The sequence below is a fragment of the Neodiprion lecontei genome, chromosome 1, assembly GCF_021901455.1.
Source record: "Neodiprion lecontei isolate iyNeoLeco1 chromosome 1, iyNeoLeco1.1, whole genome shotgun sequence".
Classification (NCBI taxonomy): domain Eukaryota; kingdom Metazoa; phylum Arthropoda; class Insecta; order Hymenoptera; family Diprionidae; genus Neodiprion; species Neodiprion lecontei.
In genome coordinates, this window is record NC_060260.1 from 8,593,933 (window position 1) to 8,616,650 (window position 22,718).

A 22,718-nucleotide genomic window follows, 5' to 3' on the forward strand; every position below is an offset into this window, starting at 1 on the left:
TGGCTACGTAGTTTTCATGGAAAAAAATGAACACGTATAATTATACAAATAAATTTTGTTCATATCTAATATTATCTAGCCTCATATAATTTCTAGGTATAAGTAATTAGGTATATCCATTTGGTATCGCGTTGTTAAAAAAAAAAGAGCGATCGTATAGAGGAAAATCAAGCAAATCTTCCGCATTTATAATCATTGTGAACTAAAACATGAATCAAATAAAGCAATTCTAACCATCCAAACTACCTCCTCGAAAACAATTTGAAACCCGAGCTTATTCAAACGCCGAAATTTCACAGCACGAAACGCTTAACATTTGTTGGACAAATTGTTTCTACCAGTGGGTACTGCAGCAATAAACTCGATACTCTTGGAAAAAATATGTGGCTAAAACGGTTCGTTCGACAAAGCTGGCCCAGCGAGGCAATTACGATAATACACATATGTATACCTACGCGTTTACATAAAGTAGAGAAGAAGGAAGAAAAAAAATTGTTGGCGCGAAAGGCGAGGGTTGTGAAACGGTGCGGAATGAAATATGTAGTCAAATCAAAATGGGGTCTGGAGCGGACTCTATTTTCAAGTAGCTCCTCAATTTTAACCCCCCCGAGGATGACATGAACAGCCCCGAAAATAAGTTGGGTAAAAATATTTTCGGTGGTTGGTTATCGATTATCGTCTGGAGAACGGTCAATTCTTGGGTAATATTCGAGGATGAAAAAGTGACCGGAAAACGGTTAAGAATCGTGTGGTAAAGAAGGGAATAGAGATGTTGAGAAGTGAGGGTAAAGGTATACTCCTTGAGGATGAATACACGCACACACGCACAATATACACGTACGGGCGACGCGACGGGGAGACGGATATTGGTATTAAATCCCCAGGACTCCCCGAGGGCAACCCTTTATTGAAACGGTCCTAGCCGCACCGGCATGGCATCGTACCATCTTCCCTCTAAGCCAAACGGTCGCAAGTCCAACCGTATATATGGATATTACGCTATTACATGATTTCATGATGCCACCATTGATCGAAATCCTCGATCTATGATCAAGCCATATGGATGCGATTGAGTAACATCGTTACCCTTCCTTATCCAAACAATGTGAAGTGTCGTTAGAAGACAATTATACACTGAGAGAAATTTTTAGTTCCGGTTACCGCTCAGTCCTTAACTATTTTCATTTTTTTACCACAATCGAAAAATATAGTTCTAGATAGAAAATAAAAATTAGTTTTATAGCTGTTACCGGAAACTCTGGTATCCGTCACTATTCTTTCTCACTACGATCACTGTTGCTATATTTTCTTGTAACTGTTGCGAAAATTTTTAGTGCTTGTGCAACGATAAATTGACGTTAAAGCTTTATTTGACTAAAAATGTAGAGTAAACCGAACAAACTGATTTTGCACTGAAATTACCAAAACAAGATCGACAATAGCGAAAAATGGTTACGTTTACCTCGTTTTTCGTAATTCCAATAATATTCAAACAGTTTCTTTGACAACAACAGTTTTACTGAATTTTTTTAGTTACTGTAACAAATGAAATTTTTCTCAGTGTAGGTTTGTCGAGAATCCTTTGCCATACGCAGAGAAGAAAAAGAACAGAGCTTACTCAAAACTCGAGGAAAAAAGGAACACATTGAGGTTTTCCATTGGAAAAAAAATAAATAAATAAACAAATACCTCTCGCAACAATATTTGTAATGCAAAAATGGTTTCAATTTTTTTTAAATTCGCTTTGATGGGGTTACCGATATTGCAAAAATTGAATAGAAATAAATGTTGACCGGTATTCGACGTAAGAATAAAAATTTCAAACAATTAGTGTTCCCGGAAATTGACTAATTTTCTTTTCATTACTTAATCGTTTAATTTTGCCTGAAAAAAACTTTGCAAAACGTGTCCCGTTAAGTTTTGTCAATTGATAAAATGCTGATTCTTTCGAAAATACTGTCATTCTTGAATACGTACGCAGTCTGCCAAATTCCACGTTTTTAGAGACCGTCGCCGTTCTAGCTTTACGACAAATGCAACTTTTACTTGCCACCACAGCTGTATGAAGCTCTGGGAAACTTTCATCGGCTTATTCTTGAAAAGTTGAGAAGATTTTTCTAAGACAGCCGACGGATGCAATAAAAGGAATTTTTCTCAGACAGACAATTCGCATTGAGATAAAATATTTCGTTTTTTGTACACGACAATATTGGACATGAAAAAATTAAGACTGAATTTTATTTTCTATACTCTTTGAAATTAAAAATAAATCACGATTATTGTACAACAGATAAAAACTGCAACGTTAAGCGGAACTCCTGCGACGTGTGCATTCAAAGAAAAGGGTCACAGGCCCTTTAATGGCCAGCCATCTGCGCATACAGGACAATAGGTACGGTTTTCACGATTTTGGATAAATACAACGTCATTACGAAAGATGCTTAACGGAAGCGAAATGCATTAAATCCATGCAGAACCCTTTCAGCGGCGAGCATCGTCCGCAATATTCACCCGCAACGGTGATTCGGACTAACAATAAGAGCAAAAGCTTCGCAGGTTTGAGAGCTGTGACATTTTCGTCTCGGATTTCTTGTCGGCAAAATTGAAGATCAGAAAGGAAGAAAGGAAAGAAAGAAAGAAAGAAATAAGAAAGAAAGTAGTAATGCTTCTGGGCTTTTAAACTGTGTTTTACGGACGGAATAATAAAAGACTGTGATCTTTTCTCTTTAGTCCCCAACGATTCTCATTCCGATGCAAGGACTGTTCAAATTTACTTTGACAAATGAGACGTGCTCGGAAACGGGCCACTCGATTAAAGCTCTCGAAAGAGAGCAGAAAGTTAATTGTAGAAGATTTGAAATGAGAGCGGCGTCTTATCCGGACATCAAAGTCGAACGCAGAACAGCAAAGATCGGATTTGGGGTGCCTCGGCGTTCCGATCCCGGGCCTCTAAGTCGCGTGATCCTCGAGCTTTATTATCGAGCGGTAAGTCGAGGTGACGTTCCAATAGTAATGCAATTATTCGACGATGCAGTTTAGTACTGCAGTGTTTGATAGCGAAAACGCGATAGCGGTAATGCGATCAGCGAGTCGTGGGTTAATACCCGTCAGACCGTGTACTGGAAGATTATTGATGATAGTTGGAATGGCAACGCGGTCTATGTACAGCTACAAATTGAATGTAAACTAATCGATCAATGCAGCCGTCCTGGACGTTGATATTGTTATTGTCATGGATTCGCGCTCACTGGCGCCTGTTAAATTAGCCGATTATAAACGAACCACGATTCAACAAAGTCTCGACAATTTTTACCACGTACAAGGACCGTAAGGACGCGAAGCTTCGCGCATGTGGCAAGGGTCGAACCCTCGAAAAATAGGTTGGTACTCGAAATAACTCACGTCTGTCGATGAAATGAAAACTGCCGGTAAAGCCAGTCGCATTGGTCGAAGCCCCTTCTGTGTGCAACTCGAGAATAAGCACTGGTCCAGAGCTGTAGAGTTTCGCCGGGATGTCCCCCAAGCCTCCGCATAAAAGACCGGACCAGGGTGTGTACTCGGAGACCCCTTTGCTCTCCAAGTGTAGAAACACCTTGATAAAATCCCCACTCGAACAGCTGAAACAAACCAGAACGTATCACACATTCTGTGGACTCTTGTAGTTTACAGAGGTTGTTATCCTTCGAGGACCCCTTTTACACGTTGCACAGGGGAAAAAAGATGCTTCGTAGATCACGTAGAAGGTTCAATCTGACAGACGCTGTCTGCTCATTGATACTTTTCAACTAATCCGCAAGGCAGAAGGCGGAGTGAAGTTGTTAATCCGATTGTTTCTCTCTTTATTTGGTTTAGTTCTCGTCTGTTTTCTTCTATTTTTACACGAGTCAGACGTAATAAAGTTTCAATTATGTTATCTCGGTTCCCGTTTGCTTCGAGCTTTATTTTTTACTTTCATCACTCGGCGTACCCCGGATTCTTCGAGTGGATAGAGTGTGTGCCTGATGGTTATTTGCCTTCATTGCGTGTTTTCGCGAAAATTTGAATGCAATGCCAATCGCCATTGCCGAATTTCTGGTGGACCGAAAACGTATCAATCTCGTAAAATGTATTTAAGCGTCGATTTCCACGTTCTTTTTTTTTTCTTTTCCCTGCTTCTCTCATCCCTTCAACAAGGACTGTATAATAATGGAATCGACCATCCCTCACTCGCACGCGATGCTTCTGCGTCAGTTTCCACGCATATTTCAATCAATCAATATCTAATATTTCACTTGCACAACGGTTCGGTAATTCCAGGCACGACAGAATGTTTAAAGCTACAGAATTGACGGTTTATTTACTCCTCTGCAAATGGGAATAGAATCCAATTATTAGACAAAATCACTCGAAATTTATACTGAATCATGCGCGATGAAAAATGTGACATTTTTTAATTAAATAACGAAGTTTTGAAGTAATACAGCAAAACGAACGGTACATGTTGTAAAACTAAATTCACTATGCCTACATACATGGATCTGTTACACACGTAATTTTGAATACCTAGCAAAGTGCTAACCATGTATCGCGAGTGTGAAAAAAGTATGAAATCTATCTAAATTACTTTTGCACGCAAGGTGACGAACGATATCTGTAGAGAAAAAAGGCCCAAGTTCTCATTACGCTTGAAGTATAAATTAAGAAATCTTGCCAACTGCTTACTTCTTCTGTATTTATGATGGGATTTAAAATATCCGTAATTCCTATGGGGTGAAAAACGGCGGAATAATTTAATACGTCGGTATAGTTTCTCGCTCACAATTAGTATAGAGATAAAGCTAACTTCTCTTTCAGCCCCTCGTATCTAACAACACCCTGTGTAAGCTTGGCCTAATCCACGCCACGAGATAATGCTCGAGTACAGCTATGTGGGCGTAGAACATATACTTATCTCCCCGTATAGCTGTGTACAGGGCTATTCTGCAATCGTGTGCGTAATGCTGAGCGCGTAAATACGACATCAGAATGTTAATCTGGTCTCGGCTTAGCCATTGTTTGTAATTGGTGCACATATACACGGGCGAAGAGGAGCTGATTCATCCCATTTCCTTTACCCAATTTGCATTTTCGAATTTCAAGTGTTTCCGATTACCGTTCGGCGGAATCCGAGCTCGAGAAAAACCCGCCCTCTTTTCTTCTTCGAGATACACTGAAAGAAATCTACACCGGCCTCTCGATTTAAACTGATTCTCTTTCATAATCCAGTTTCATTTCACTTAGTCGTGCACCTGACTTTTCGAGCGTTTTTCAAAAGCCAGGATCACAGAGGTGACTCTCATAATTGTCATACTAATGCAAAATTAGGCGAAACTTCAAAAACTATATCTGAGATATCTTTAATTGGACTGGATTGTAATTTAGAAAAAAAAAAACACAGCATTATAGTTTAATTAAGATACGTTATAAAAACATTTCCACAAGGTACAAAAGTCCTTCAAAAAAACTCTTTCATTATCAACTTGAGTAGGATCAAGTCCTCATACCATGCTTTTGACGTTTGATCCGCATCTGAGTGTACCGAAACCTTTCACCGTGTCAAACTTTCGCGAAAATTGAATCCCGACTAACGTATAGAGCCACGTTTTTTAAACCTTCAGAATATCGTACACAACAATTCGTGTTGAACGTAATTCGGGATCGAATTTACGCCAATAAAAACATAACGCGAAGGAGAATTTCTGCCAAAAGATTGTTAAAAAGTGAGGAAAAAAGGAGAGAGAGAAAAAAAAAAACTGGTCATAACTTAGTTATCAGACGATTTAGATAAACGCGAACTTAGCCAAATCTTGATATTTACATTTGATGAACCTTCCCCTATTTTGAACCGCGAATATTATCAAAATGCACGCCGTTAGACGCTTCTGACGCCGGCTATAATCTCTGGACATGAGGATAGTTGGGATTTCCGAACCCGTGACCCCGGGGTCAGCCTCATCTATCTCTCCGACAGGCCAATTGTCTCCGACTCCTTGCCATCCTGGTCCGCCACGCCTTGCCCAGAGGAGCTCTATACTTCACTTCGCAGCGGGCATACCGAAACAGATCGGCTAATTATACGGTTAATTTCAATGTAGAAACGTGCTGATTAGGACTCGTTTCCCGGCTAAAACGTGATGATTTCAAGGACGGAATTTCGAGATGAGTGACAATGAATTCGTTGCAGAACACAGCGAGTTTTCACGTGGGAAAATTGTTTTCCAATATGATAATGGTACGATGAAAAACGTTTACTTGATCAAACGTGCAAGTATTTCGTAATCAGTTCTTTCCGGTGACTTAGAAATCCTGTTTTCAATCTTGTTGTAGTTAATTCATTGCGTCGCGATTCGATCAGCTTCGGGAATTGTCTAATTAACGAAAACTACCAAATTCACTTTCAATCCTTATCAAGAACGCCTGTACAAAAGACTTGCGCCTCGACTTGTACGTATTTGGTTCGCCGATTGATCGAAATTCAGGTTGCACTGTACTCTCTCAACTGCGCAACTACGCACCGGAATCACGAACGAACCGTAAACACCAAACGACGGACATACTCTCGACCCTACTTCGCATAGCACACTGTATCTGATCGAAGAAAATCCTGAACACTTCTCAGGAACAACTCCTCTCACTTTCAAATTCACTTGTAACATTTTTAAAGAAGATTGAATATGAAATAAAAGAGAGCAATCAGAAAAATACACAAAATGGTTCAAGACAGTGTCAAAAACAAATTATTAATTTATTTATGTTACGATCGACGAGTCATACAATAAAGTTTATACTTAATAGAATATAAAATGAATCCTCCGTACTCATCGCAAGCCAAAAATTTTCGTTTGATAGGCTAGAGTTGAATGCGAAAAGACAGCACAAGGAGTATAAAATGAAAACGAATTTAATTAAAAACAACTCCTAAAATAGAACAAAGAGGAATGAAAGATATAATATCGGACATTGATGATTAAAATTTGCATAAGATCGTAGAGCGGATAGAAGACGTTGTATGTTGAAGGGAGATTTAATGTAAATAGTTTACTACGTGTATTATTTAATTTGATCACGTGATTTTTTGTTTTTTAATTCTAAGCGTCGTCGTGAATTTCTTATCGGTTTATTACCTGATCAGAAGTTAGTTCTCTGCACACACTTCACGGAATTTCGTTTAAACATATTTGAAACCGACTTCTCTCGCCTCCGAGTGTCGCAGGCCTACTGTCTCATTAATCCGCTCACACCTTCAATCCTCAGTGTTTACTTTGAGTAGAATACATCGTCACACACTTGACTACGGTCATGTTTTTCCTTCACACCATTCACGACCGTTGCCACTAGTTTAAACGATTCTACCCTTGTCCTAAGATTGTCGTCAGAAAAGACTAAGTGAAAAATTGTCACGTAACACGATTCGTGATTGAACCTTTCTGGACCTCAATCTCCATATCTCATAGACGTTGATGGGGGACAAGATGGGAAAGAGCGAGAGTATGAAGGTTAAGTGGTTACCCGGAAAGCTGCGATGGAATAGCTGAGGCGACGGTGGCTCGAAGACGCCGAAAGAGAGTCAGCGAGGGCCCGAGGGTGTGAAATTATATCCTGCGAGGGTGGAGGGCGGGGAAGAAATGAGGGCTGCAACTCTGAACGAAGATTTATACCGGTTTTCTAGCCTGCACGGAGGCTCCTAGCAACGTTATAATTCTGACTCACTCCTTCCAGACCTCGACAAGAGGTATTTTTTACCCTCGACCTTCGCCAAAAAGTTACGAACCTAACTGTGATACTTAGCACTGCCGTCGAATAAATTTCAAGTCACCGGATCTCATTTAAAAAGATACTTTCAGCGATTGAACGTTAAAGAACTGACCGTCGTTTCTCCGGAAATTGATCCATTGGTGCCTGTAGGTACCAAAACAGTTATCACCGACATTGGTTACCAAAAACTGGAGCAAATGGTTTCCAAGCTTAAAGCCCAGTGATTTAAAAGTCCGAAAAACTATCGCGCAAGAAATTCAAGTACGGGTAGCCGTAATTTGGTAACTAAATCGAGAAGCGTTAAGGTTTTCAAAAACTTTAACTCGATGTGCGTTGAAAAGTGCAAGTGAAGCAAATGGGTTATCACACAGGCTGCGGAGGATGATTAGCGCAGCGAAGCGTGTAGAGATGCGAAAAAATTTGTCGCAAGAAGACTGGCACTTCGAGACTCGTTTTCGCGATAACGCGAGGACTGTGACTGGCGTTACGCCAGACGTCGTCGTCGAGACCCAAGGGACAACGGTGAAAAATCTTTTTCGAATATTACATTTGGAATTTATGCTCCCACGTGATTTCCACGCATATTTTTCGAACCAATCATATCAGGATTGAGAATTTCTCGTCATCAATTATGCACCAGCCCGGAGACCCTTACGGATTATTCTTTACCGAGTCCGTCGAGTGTACATCAGACGACGTTGAAACGGAAATGAAGAACTTCTGAAGCTTACTCAAGAATGAAAAGAGGTTTTCCATTTCACCCTTTTGTCCGCATCGGATTGTTCAAACAAGTACATCAGAGGTAAGAAAATTTTCATTACCTCGGATGAGAAGAAAAATAGAAAGAAAAATATCAGTCCTAACCCTGAGGAGGAATCGTGAATCGTGGAAAATCCTGCTGCGATAAGATTGAGAAAGGATGGCTGGCTTTTATCTTCCGCGGGTTTTTAAACCTTCGATTTTGTGTGTATAAGCTAGATCGCTATATCTCCCTGTGGTTTCACTCCACCTTTTTGCAGCTTGACCGTTATAAGGGATTTTTCTCCGAAGATTCTCTATCTGTATTTATGTGCCGAAGTTGGACACTCCACTGCGTGATTCTATCTTCATAAATTATACTCTAGAGAGCAGCGGAGAGCTACCGAACCAAAAGTTTCAACTTTATGGTTGCATTTCGAACCTCCTAAATTGGTTTTGGCTTTTACGTTACGGCACATCCTTCACGCATCTGACGAGCACATCTCTGTGTTAACCCTTTCCAGCACAGTAGATCATCGATGATGTTACGCTTTTTTTCTGTTCGGTGTTTGCGTATTTTTCGAAATTATTAGAGGTGAACCCGTCATGTATTTTCGTATCCAAGCACATTCTCGATGAAAATCGAAGACCGAATGAATGAAAAAAAGTCACTCATTCTGCACTTCGTCGTTGCGATGGGTGTTTCGATGCGTAGCTGAGGTTTTCGGACTCGTTGGACAAGCCCAGCTTTTATACCCGACACCATTGATTGACGGGCGGATAATCCGAGTTGAATATCGAAAAACGGATCAACGCGAATCTCGCGCATTGCACGACGGCTAATATTCGACGTGAATATCAGCGATTAACTATGCAGAGTTTTGATTAAGTGAAACGTATCGGGCCGTCAGTCTCGGATAAATCGAGTCAGCGGCGACGAGCATCGCGAGGCAGAGAACATTTGAAACAAATCGACTCTCTTGCTCGAGACGTAGGATCGTCGGGTAGAAGGGTTAGCGGAGTTTCGCGAAACGCTTACACGCGAGTAACTAGAGGATACTTTGAGTATCTGTATCGTCTGGAGTGTCGAGTGTCGAGGAAACTCCAGCTAGAATTCCAGAGTCGCAAATGGCTCGGTCGTTTCGGGGTAGCACAATCGAAGTTGCGATTGGACGGTAAGTGAGAAGTTGGGTGGGGGTCAAAATCCCGAAGGACCAAAAAGTCGACTGGTCGAAGACCCGGAATTTTCCAAATACGAATTTTAAAGCAATTCCCATGACCAGCGTATCGAAGTTGTAATTATCGCTGAATCACCCAGTTGATTAACTGTTTTCCCGAATGTTCGTTCAACCGAACGCTCTCTCATCCGAAAAAGTATTTTCGGAACAATCCGCATTCCGAATGACCAGAGCACTGAATGTGGAAGTACAGAAAAATGATTGTTCCGAAATTAAAAATTGACAGCGGCTATCGCTTCGAACAGCCGCAAAACCGAAAAAATGAGTCGTCGACGATCAAAGTTCGGAAGGAGCAAAATCGCGATTCGCAAAATGCAGAAGGGCCAGAAAGTCAAAAGGCTGCAATACGGTTGTCATGGTTACGTAGACTCTGCTAAATGGCACCAGACACCGGCCATCGGATACGCGTGTCGTTGCAGAGAATATATGGGTTTATGACGTCATCCAGCCTTTCGGCATTTCGGCTGTCTTCAGCGGGATCTCAAATTAAAATGAATTTGAAGTGTGCAATGGATGTGCAAATGAAAATTATGCACAGTTAACTCGGTTGTATACTCATAGCCAACCTTATTTACCTCGAGGCTCAGTTTACAAATTTAGTATTCCGTGTCGTACGTATCATTAATTATGTACATTAGTTTCTTAATGAAATTTTACAACGATGAGCCCTTTGAGAGTATCGCGGTGAAAGTTTCGGATATATACTGGAGTTTCTCAACGCTTTGTTGCTCCGAAATGTCGTTTTTCCAATACAATTAGCATTGTACTTTGTAATATCCATACATTGTTTCTATTACAAGCTTAGTGACAGGAATATTCTATTACATTCGCAGGCTGCTGTTGGATCGAGTTTGATCGAACCAGGCCTATGAATTAATTTCATATTTTCTCAAACACGCAGATATATTTCCTGTACTTGAGGTCTTGTGAAACCTTTACTCTTTGCTATTCCAACGGTTTTTACATAGCGCCGAGCTTATTGAATCCCCGCACTTTTGCCACTATCAATAAAATAACAACAACAGTGAAAACCAGCCTGTATTATTCATCAGGTAACATCGGACCACCTTTTGGACCCGGATTAATCTCCGGTCAGAGACTGTATGTGACGAGATCAAGCCTCATATTACCTCCTGAATAAAATGCTTCCAGCGATCAAGCTTTCCTCTCGACAATCGGGTGGGGACTGCGGTTAGCAACAATTCTATATTGCCGTCACGTGTGGGATAAGTAACAAGACTATGCAGGATTCGTTAATCCCCGATACGTGGTGGATAGATATTCGAAGGCTTCGCATGGTGTTCAAACAATCTGATTGGAATGGACATTTAAGCTCGCGTCTATGTCCATTACACGTTACCACGGGAATCTAGAACGTGTTTATTTTATTCTCACGTTGAAACACTCTTGTACCGTGCAGCAAGTGCATGGTTCAGGTTATTCGGTTTCACCCGAGTTCCGGTAGACTCGGAGAGAGCTTTTAGAGGTGATTCCATTAGACTTTCGTGGTTTGTTTTGCCGGTATAAAGACGCCGCGTCCGCTGCGCTCTGAGGTTCTCGAAAGAGGGAGGCCAGGTGAAACGTTGAATTCCCCACGTGTCGAGGACGAATTGCCCGACGACACTATAGTCTAACGTAAGGAGGGCCGTGAAACTTCGTAGGAAATGTCGTAAGAAAAAAAAAAACAAACAAGAAGTGAAACGAAACGAAACAAGAGAAATTCTGAACTCGAAAAGTTTTGTCAAAAGTTGATTGTCACTCGGGAAAGGATGTGGGTAATATTACCACCTCAATTCTGCAGGCATTTTCCGGGGCCCGAGATTAGACGAGACGTCGTCGATTCTCAGTCCTCTTCACTGTCTCGAAAAAAAAAAAAATTCGGAATAATCATGAGAGCTTGGGTTGTGAAGTTTCCGGGTTTCGTGTGATCGTGATTGAAAATCCATCAGCATCGAACGTCCCAGAAGCACCATTATATCGATCTCTACCAACTTGGCTGGGTGCTTCAAGGAACGTTTGAGAAATCGTCATGAATTCCGGTAGATCAAGGAAGGTCGTTGATTGGGACCAGATAATTCAGAGATCCTCTCCCATCGGCGAGATGAGAAGCGTCTGCCGGAGAGTGAGAATTAGGAGAGGTGAACGTCGTGTATGAGGGAAAAACCGTTGCTGACTCAGCACCGTTTCACAGCCGTGCCGTATGCAACGGATATGGAATCGTATTTTCCCCAAAGACCGGCTGACTAGAATCTACAGTGAGTATGAACTCCACGATACCTACGAAACGGTACGCCAACACCGATGTTGAAAAAACTGTCATCGTCTGAATTTTTCAATCTTCTATAGAACCTTCAATTTCAGGATTCTGCAAACCAAATTCGGCAAGGTGATTTTCACGGTCTACATACCGATAGACGTGCCTCTGAGATGAGAGTAAGTTTACGTTAAGGTAAACAATTTCGTGGATAACCAATCAAGCGCCGAGGGAATATCAAAAGTCACCAAATGGTCCGATTTCTTCGCACCGAAGGAATTGAACTTGGCAGGTTCTTCATCTTTAAATTCAAAGAACAGTTTCTCCCGTGGGTAACTATAAGTAGAAGAGTTCGTTACACCGACGCTTGCGGTAGGATTACAATTTCCGAAGTATCGAATGGTGTTGGATCCTTCAAACCTTACGAGGGTTTACAGACGTAAACAGCATGTTTCACCGTGTAATGCACGCAGGCAGCGGTGTCGTACGGTGAGTATAATAATTGAATCAAGCAGTCGCTCTTCCTGCGTTCCTGAGATGAGACAGCAGCTCGCACCACTCATGTACTTTAAATTGAGTTCAAGATTAATTTATGCTTACATTCAATTTATGGGCTGATGTTCCAACGCCTCAACTTGAGTATCAATCACGCGACAGAAATTCCATTTAGTTCGGATGGTACCAAAATCCGCCGAGTGTTTTCACGTCTACTTGCGCGCATGACAACGTTTCGAAACACATCCATATTTTGCAGAAAAGTAAGGAAGAAAATAAAATCATCAGGATTTAGCGGAATATTCGCACTAAAGGAAATTTATCAAAAAAACGTATTATAATTGGATTGTTCGCAATGCCCAGAACCACATGAATATAACGTACCAGTGACACGGTGAAAAATAATTAAAGTAACGCTATTATCTCCCTTTGTTTTCCAAGAGACGGAATGAACAACTGTTTCACGTTACAAGGTATCGACTAACGCAATGGACAAAGGATCGCAAACGGGAAACTTGAGTCTATGAAAAACGGTAAAAGCTTGGTGAAAATTAACAAATAAGTCAGTACGACGATTTTTTTTTCACCTCTTCACTCCATTTCCGAGACTTCGAGTGTCCAATTTTAACGTAACAAGAACTGCGACGAGTGGAGGTAGAAACTCGTATTATTACATAGACCATAAACTGATGTTTATTTCCTGCCTAATGGCGTTGCCGTAACCACAACCACACTCGTTATCAGGTAGTTAGCGATGGATGCGTCGCGTCTTCGGCTAATTTGAGTACATGAATTCGGCAAGGTTCGGGGAGCCGTGGTGATGTCGAAAGGGGCGAGCCGGACTCTTAATCTTTATTTTATCCCCTAGGTTCGATCTGTTACTCGAAGGGTCGTACTTCGCTCGAATCTTCGACTACCTGCAATAAAGACTCGACATCCTTCTTCGCACCGTCACGCAAGGCCGGCAACGCGTTGGAAGAGAGTCGTGTTCGAGTGGAAGGGATCGCGAGTAGATCGGAGAGCGAAGGAACCCTCGTTCATTTCGCATTTTAGATGAATAAATGAATGAGCAACAATTTTCCGGGATCGTGTATCTCTCGGTTGCTTCCACGCCAGGCACCGTCACCGATACTTCATCCTCCCACTGTGCCGCAGTTTGACAAATGGTCTACCTCTGTGTCCAGGCGAGAAGCTCGAGCGAAACGTCTCAATATCGAGGCGATAAATCAATGCTGAATCCTGGCTCTGTAGATCGACTTGCCGGCAAATTTTCTTCTTTACGAACATTAGGTAAACTTTTAACTCTCGCAGCCTCCCGCTATCTTTACGCAGAAAGAAATGACGCCTCGAACCGTGTTTCTCAAGGGTTGAACCCCGCGTTCTCGCAATTCTCAAGTATCGCCGTAACGTTTATCGCGCGAACGACGAATCGGTTCATCTCGGAATTACGACGCTGGATGGGCTGATGGGCACACCTACGTTACAGCTTTCAGTCGACTGTCGCGATCGCCTTCGTTATGGTCCAGCAATATGGCGAATAGTCCAGTTAAAATTATTATAACCGTAAAGCGGACAGTGCGTGAACCTTTACGGTGTGATGGAGGAATTTTTAACTTTCAAGTTTAGTACAAGGTCCGAGGAAACTGCCACGTCAACTCGGATTTCTTCAGTCAATCTCGATACCCTGATGTTACAAATTGCTGTACGCGAACTAACGGTTTATAATAAAACACTTCATGCGGACGGAAACGTTGACCGTCGCCGCGTTGTAAAGATATGAGGGAATGTACCGAAAACATTTACAAGTTATACATTTTTCAGTTTTTTTCTACTCTCTGAATAATTCTGATTAATTGCTTACGCTGTTCGTAGATGGTAATGTTTTAAAAGTATTTTTTCACAAAGTTGTTCAAATTGTAAAATTCTTTCTGTTTCGCTTGGATCGAATATCGAAATCGCCGGTATGCAGTGAATCTTATTCTTGGAATTTTTACGATTTCTCGAAGGGTAAAAATCGACAAGTAGCAAACTCAAAGGCGTCGACCGTAACAAAAATACACCAATTTTATTGATCGTTTATCGAAGAAGAGGTTCAGCACCGCAAATGTCGTCACGGCTGAAATTGATTAGAAAATAATATCATAAAAAAAACTGGAATTTTGTTCTTCAACACCTTTTCACGATGAGCAGTGGTATCCGCAACGAACAGAGTTTGGGGTAAAAACGACGACGACGAATCTCCAAAACAGCGGAGTTTGCGAATTTTATGGAAAAATAACAGGTAAAAGTAAAATCCAGCAAGTTACAAACAATCTCCAAGAGGCTTGGGCGGCGAGAAGAGTGGGCAAGTCGACAAAGGAAGCTCGATACACAAAGACGGGAGGCCGTGCGAGCTTAAAGTAGGGAGAAGAGCCACCTTAAAACATTGATCTTTACACGCGAAGCGAGCGGCATCCATTGGGGTAGCTTTACGTTCTCATAAAGCTCCATTGTTTAGCTCAGCTCGCATTCATAAATCTCTATTGTCATGCTGAATACAACCCGACGATGTTCCGAAACCGATGTAGGCTCCAGTTCAGCGCGCTGGTTGAATGGGTTGACTCTCGATATATGGATCCATGTGCAGCAATGACGAGCTCGCGACGCCGCAAACTCAGGATCAAAATTATCAACCTCTTCAACTTGGTTGATGGATATCCGCTTTACGATACCAGCGTCGTCATCTTTCCTGGAAAAAGTTGTACCGCGGTAGCAAATGCCGATTAGAGCGCGCGAAAAGCTGCCAAGAAATAGGTACAAGCTTTGACAACGATTCTTACGAAGCCACTGTGGATAAAAATTCAAGTCGACTCAGGGTTTGATACTGTTAGGTTAAACCCTCGAGAGGATGACGTCGTTGTGGCAGATCGCCGCGTTCTAATTGGAAATTGAATTTGAACTTGACTTGAATTTCGAATGACTTCGCAGTTCGGCTTGCTTCTACTCAACTAATCCTTCATATGTTTTGATCCATGAAATTGTAGTTTGTAGAAAACTTTTTCAATCGAAGTGCTTTGGAGTCGTGGAAACTATTGCACTATTATTATTTCCACGTAACGCAAGGTCATCACTGGATTGTATAAACAAAAAGGCTATTTTTGATGTAAGGATTCCACGTAATATTATATCATATTGTGCATAACGTCGCACGCTTATACACCAATTAAGAAGGATTCTATGGAAGCAATTTCGAGAATTCATCATAAATTTCAGCAAGCAAACATTACACTTACAATTAGAACCTATTTTACTAGCCAATCTAGTGTCAGTGATACGATTTAGAATGTGTGGCAAAGATGATCCAAAGGGTTAAGTTTCAAACGTTCAAATAAAGAAGCTTCAAACGCCATTCCAACGTATTACTCGTGGCCTCAAGTTTTCCCGAGCAAAAAAGCTCCCTCGTTTTGGAGCTTCATTGCATATTCCAAGATCTTATAACGAGCATCGTATTACTTATGAAAATGATTGTAACAAAATATACTGAACATATTCGGTATTAGTAATAATGGTAATACTTTTAGAGGGTCAATTTCTCTGAAAGACCTAATAAAAGTTACGTGCAGAAGCTTCGTGTAATAGCGATAAGCTTCGGGCATCGCGCAGAGAGGGAGATCCTCTTTAAGGCGCGTCGTGTAGCAAATTAATTAAAGCTCCGTGCAGTGAATTAAAATTCGCTCCAAGGACTGGAAAAAAATTATCAATTACGCACGCCTCCCATGCTAAGCTCGAATTTACTAGCGTTCATAGATGTGCAATTTTCCACTTCTTATACCCAGGAGTTGTTTACGATAATATATCTGCACACGAAGTATCAATCTACACTGGAAACAATGAATATTTACATTTTCAATTTAAAGGAATTTCTTTTTTTCTTTCGTTACGTAGTCCAAGCCATTAAGGTTACCTATATTATTTGTCGTCAGTTTTGCTTTTCATCTATCAAATATCGACTGACTCGCATTAGCGTTTTTTTTAATATTATAGATAAAAACGGTGCGCAATGATGAAAATTTCGAAATAAAACTCAGGCGAATCGCGGCATTTTTCATCCAAGGCTGGAGATTTTATGGCAGGTAGTATAAGCCGTTGATATATTATATCGTAAGATCAACTGTGTGGAAACGCACCGTCGTCCGTCTGACGGCATAAAATCTCTTACGGCAAATTTCGCTGGATGATCGTCTCTCGCTGCCAATTTCTTCGCTAAAAGACGAGAGCATGGTTGAAACCCCGATTTTCACACCTCCGCAGTCACCTCATGAGGTTTGAGGTGACAAAATACTCCGACAACTTTTTCACTTTCACTTCTTTATCAGATCTCGCGATTATACCCACACGGATATTCGCGTTTGAAAATTGCAGCAATTATAATCGTCAGTGGTGAAGATCGGCAAATTCTAATCAGTCAAATCTTTGGTTAGCATCCAGAATTTGAAATTTAATGATCAGAGATATTAAGAGAATAGAAGTCACGAATTAGAAGAGCAATTTCGAGCCGGAGGTTCATCCGACTCAATGCGACGAAACTAATTAGTAGCGGAATTTCGTCTGAATACAAATTAGAAACGTACAATTCTGAATGTAATTCCATCTGGTCACGCATGAGAATAGCGATCATCAGTCACAAAAGTACTCCAGTTTGCCTGATTGAAATGCGTACGAGTAGATTGTTTATAATTTATCTCTGTTACTCGGGGGGAACAAAAAACGTTTACCCGAACACGATGTACATTTGTTTGATTAGGAGTCATGAAAACAAATAGAAACTCATAGGGTTCCGAATATACGTCATACGTATGTATCGTGTTGAAAGGATCGCACGTAATTATTTATCGGTCACCGATGGCAACACAGCGACTACAATAATTGCGCTGCACGTGGGTATGAAATTTGATCGAAAACGGCAAATTGCGAAAGCACGTTCGAAGGTTTTTCACTGCCAGGTGTGAAATTTGACACATGTGTTTTTTTCTCAAAGTGAGTTTACGCGTGACAACGATGCTTGCACGTTGAGCCAGGGGGTACAGCTGTCACGAGTAAACAACCGGCGAAACAAAGTATGAGCCCAGAAAAACAAGCTGACATTAATGAAATTTGTTAGGGAGTGGTGCAGGATAGAGAGAGAGAGAGAGAGAGAGAGAGAGAGAGAGAGAGAGAGGAGAGAGGAGAGAGGAGAGAGGAGAGAGGAGTGGCGGAACAAAACGTACTGAAAGTTTTTATCACCAATTTGTTCCGCAAGTTCTCCTCGAGAACTTTATCAATCGCTTCGATTGAGTAAATGCTTGTCAAATGTCTGAGCATCTTACGAATGAACGAAGCGTGTCAATTGCTGAAAAATTCACCTCCTTGAGTTTCTATAAAAATTCTCACCGAGTTCTGTGATTGTTCAAGTGCAGAAAAGAAGGAGAATCGATTCAAGCATCTCTACAAGCTTCGATTGAGATGTGGACGAAACGTTTCTTACTCTATCCCAGCAAGCTCATCTCAAGTTTGTGTAACTTTGAACGTACGAAGTGGATGAACAGGCAGTTGGATTTTTATTTTATTCCAGTCAACTTCACATGGTCTTGGCCTTCATTTTTCTTATACTATTTTGCTATTCCATAAAAGGAGTTTCGTTGCCGCTAATTATAAGACTTAGAATACGCATGCGAGAACTTTTCGAGAGCGAGAAAATATTGTTCAAGGGAATGAGGAACGGAGTTCTTTAAAGCTTGATAATCCTTTCTGAAACACAATGAAATACGATCTCGTTTGTACTCGTCAACATTTCCTTCCAAACTAAAATCAGGAACTATTAAACGTGCATTTCAGCCATCTACTCTAAAATCCTTTGCAGAACACGTTAGAACGACGAACCGGACGAACACGTGTCAAAAATTTGTTCGATTCAGACGAATATCGGCAGCCTAAGCTTTCCTCCCGTGTATGAATCACAACCAAACCTGCAGATTTACAGAGTGAATTCAGTTTCGGAGTAGCAAATTGAGCTTGAGAAATACCTAGCAGAGCTTGCAGACTTCAGCTTTCCGCATCTGTCAGAATCCGGCTCTGCGCCGTTCTCCGTGTGGGCTAAACAAATCAGAAACTCGCGCTAAACTCAGATGCAGAGAATACGTCCATGCATGGCAGCTAATTAGCTCGCTCGGCTAATTGTTCGGGGATGATTTGTCGGCGGAAGGATCTTTCAGCTGGTCGAGCGTAAGCTTTGCACGATCGTAACGAGACTTGAACGTAAATCCGTTCATCGCTCTTCCGCGTGTGTAAATTTTTGAAAATTGTTCGTCTGTTTGTTCCGTGCCCTAAAAGTTGGGAAGATAAATTTGAGAAATCTCGGGTGTTTCAGCCGCAGCGAGACGGGGATGCTTTTCCGGTATGAAAATAGTAAAATATTCATACCCATACGCGTGTAGCGAAGGGAAGTTCTATTTTTGTACAGAGTGATATCGCGGCCGGAGCGAAATGGTAGGAGAAAATGTTTTATTGCGGGAAGAGATATTTCGTTTAGAAAGGTTTATTTCTTACATTCCGAAGTATCCGTCAGCCGACGCGACGCAAAGACACGCGTCGAGTGCGTGCGCGTCACTCGTGGACTTGTTTTTTTTTTATTTTTTTTTCTCAAAAACACCTTTTCCAAAACCCTCGGCCCTCACAAATTTCCCCGCAGTTCGAAGAACCGCCTATCAGCGTGTAATCACACTTGGCCCTGACACTCGGCTACACCAATATCATCACATACTCCGGAGAGATGGAGCCAATATTTCATTTCGTACTCCACCGGCTCATCCCACCGGTCCGCGATATACACGCAGCTGTCTCTCGGGGCTTTATTGCTTTTATTTGAAACACAGCACGCATATAATGTCAATGTATTATCTTCGTATGCGTTTCCTCTCGAAATCTGCGTCTTCGTGTCCCGCCCTTAGGATCGTCTTAAACGTTCGAAATTTACCGGAAAGAGGTAATGATCGGTGAAGACTGTTCAACGAGATTAACAACGTAATCACAATATTTGATATTTTTTAGAAACGATTTTTGGGGATTTTGAAAAGTCCGGAGGAAATCAATATTCTTTAATAAACCGCGGAATTTCGTTTGACCCCGAAAGTTTTATCGATCGTACCACGCGCGTAGTCGACAAAATCTTTCTCAACAATCTGATGGTCAAGATTGAGAAATTAAAGAGAAACCTTCTAATGGAAATCCAACAGTTATTGACGCTGTGCGAAGCGTAAGAATTTGAGTCTTCACCGGACATGGTCTGAATTTCTACGAGGTCAGTTCCAAGCTTTCTTGTTTACTATTGCTTATATTCACAGAATGTAAAATGAATTTTGTTTTTGTTTTTGTCGCAGATGTTTAAATAAATATATGTTTTAAGGAGGGCTCACGCCAAGGGCCGAAACGTTGACAAAAATTGATGCTTCTTTCTGATCAGACCAACATTTCCAAGATTTCTTTCTACATATAAACTTTAGGATCGAATTGATTTCTACATTCAAGAGAAACGTAGATGGTACGTCGTATTTACACGACGCTCTCACGATTCAAACGACAAAATAATTTAATTGTAGATTCAGTTTTCGATAAATACATTTTTCGCGTCGTATCAACAAATTGATAATATTGTGCTCGATCTGACAGTTAAACAGAGTCGGTCGAATGACCAGAGTCAATATCCAGAAAGCAGGTGGTTTTTTAATTATATTTAAAGGTTCACTGAAAGCCGACGCGTTTTTCACGACCCAGTTTCAACTCGTGATGAGATTGAAGCGGTATTCATTAAAGTATAAAATGAAATCAACCGAACTCCGAATATCTACAGCAGCTTCAATACAACTACGGTAGATGCAGTTCGGTAGCGTAATGCTGTTCGTTTGCGAAAAGGGGTGTGATGTCGGTTGGGTGGGGGTCAAAATCCTAAAAGATCAAGTAGTCGACTGGTGGAAAACCCGAAATTTTCGAGATAAAAATTCTAAAACAACGAATGACCAGCGTACCGAAGCTGGGAATTTTGCTACATCACCCAGTTGAATAACTGTCTTCCCGAATGTTCATTTAACCCAACGCCTGCTTATCCGAAAAAGTATTTTCAGGACAGTCGGCATTCCGGATGACTAAAGCATAAAATGTGGAGATACGGAAAAATGAACGTTCCGAAATTAAAAATCGAGAGCGGCTAATACTTCCAACAGCCGTAAAACTGAAAAAAATAGTTGTTGAAAATCAAGGTTCAGAGGGAGCAACATCACGATTTGCAAAATGCAGAAGGGCCAGAAAGCCAAATGGCCGCAATACGGTTGTCATGGTTACGTGGGCTTGTGCTAAATGGCACCAGACACCGGCCATCGGATACGCGTGTCGTTGCAGAGAATATATGGGCTTATGACGTCATCCAACCTTCCGGCATTTTGGCCATTTTGTCTTCAGCGGGTTTCGAGATTTCAACCTTTCGAGTCTTTGGTCAGTCGTTATTGATGAATTCGGGTTCGTAGATTTTTGAAAAAGGCTTGAGTCTGACATTTGGAAAAGTCGACTTTTTGACTGTTCGGTATTTTCGCAATTGAATATTTTGCCTTTAGTAAGCTTGCTGATTGTCAAGAAAAAAAAAAAAAAATGTCAGTATAAGTTTATTTCTACATTTTTACTTTTCCACGAGTCATCTTTTCGTATTTATGGTCTTTCTACGTTTTTAATTGTCGGTAGTTTGACTTTCGGGATTCCGTGCCACCGACCTTTTGATCTTTCGCATTTTTTTACCCTATCCAGTCGACCGAATTCTCTTTGACGAATTATAAAAAGAACGTTTTTTCGATTCCCCAGTCACAGAGAGCTCGTGCATCAGCGCGCACATACTCAATAATCAAAGAGCATAGATGAAAATCCCGTCCGATCTCGTTTTACGATTGATCTTTGACACCACGAAAAATTAATTCATCATCAGCAACGCTCGTCGAATTCATTTTTGATTGGATGTTTTGATAATTAAGCTGGTCGATTCCTTCAGGATTTCTAATAATTTCCAGTAATCGTGATCAATTTCATGCGTATCTAACATTTTCATGTCCCAGTTATTATTATAGTCACCGATTCATACTTCATAATTGAAACAAACTATCCAAAATTATCATTTTTCCTGTCATAAGTTATAGAGCAGTGTAAGATCTCCTATTTCGAACCGCTGTAAACACCAGTATCAGTGATCCCCTCATTTTGGGAGGGATCACGGTTGACACCCATTTTGGAAATGGAGTGGGGAAGCCGGCGCCCCACTCCAAACTCAAAATCGAGATCCAGTGGTGGAGAAGTTAACCCGATCTCGCTCTCTTAACCCCGGGACGTCAACTCAACCGGTTGAAGGAAAATACTCCAGCGAGGCCCTGGAGGACTGACAACCCGAAACGAGACGATCATCGACTCGGCGGACTCCCGTCATCGCTAGAAACCTCCGGTCCCGGGGAGAGAGCCACCGAGGGACTGACCATACCGACGATTAATACGATAAGTCGAATCCAATCCAAAAATAGCTGAATTTTTAACATATTTTGTGACGTCTCGTCAAAGTTGAGAAAAATCGACCGCCAATTCTTTACAATCTGTTTTGAGATGATACGAATGGATGGGATGTGTGTGTATGTGTGTATGTGTGGTATTTATTGTTAATCCATGAGAAATTTCCAAAAAAGTAAAATTCTACAAATTAGTATAATCGCTTGTTATATGATACGAATGGATGAATGTGTGTGCGTATGTGTGGCAGTTATTGTTAATAACTGAAATGGAAAGAAAGTAAAATTCTACAAATTGGTATTAATTGTTAATAAATAAAAAGAAAGAAAATAAAGTCCTACAAATGGCGCCCAACAAAGAGGCCTGAATTCCATATTTTTTACAGAATGACGGTTAACAACTATTCAGAAAATTGAATCAATAATTTATATTATCGTATATTGAGAATCGGTAAAGGTTATGTGGTTTGAATGATTTATATTTGACGAGTGACGATAAACTTGCGAAATTTGTTGAAATTGTCACAACTGACTAGTAGAATTCTCTAGGAAATATTTTAGTTAATGGGAGATAAAAACGAGCAAACGTACGTTACGAAATCGGGTCGTCCGGTAAAACAGAAATTTGAAAGTTTAAATTTTACAGTAAATAAAAAGATGGTGCTCACTCGA

General features: G+C 41.0%; 1 protein-coding gene across 1 annotated transcript in view; it reads right to left on the reverse strand.

Annotated features, from left to right (window-relative positions):
* Positions 1-22,718, reverse strand: part of LOC107226474 (suppressor of lurcher protein 1) — a 366,303-nt gene that overhangs the window by 204,575 nt on the left and 139,010 nt on the right. The window contains exon 4 of the mRNA XM_046733833.1: positions 3,403-3,617. Within this exon, the coding sequence (XP_046589789.1) occupies positions 3,403-3,617 (215 nt within the window). The remainder of the gene's footprint in view (positions 1-3,402; positions 3,618-22,718) is intronic.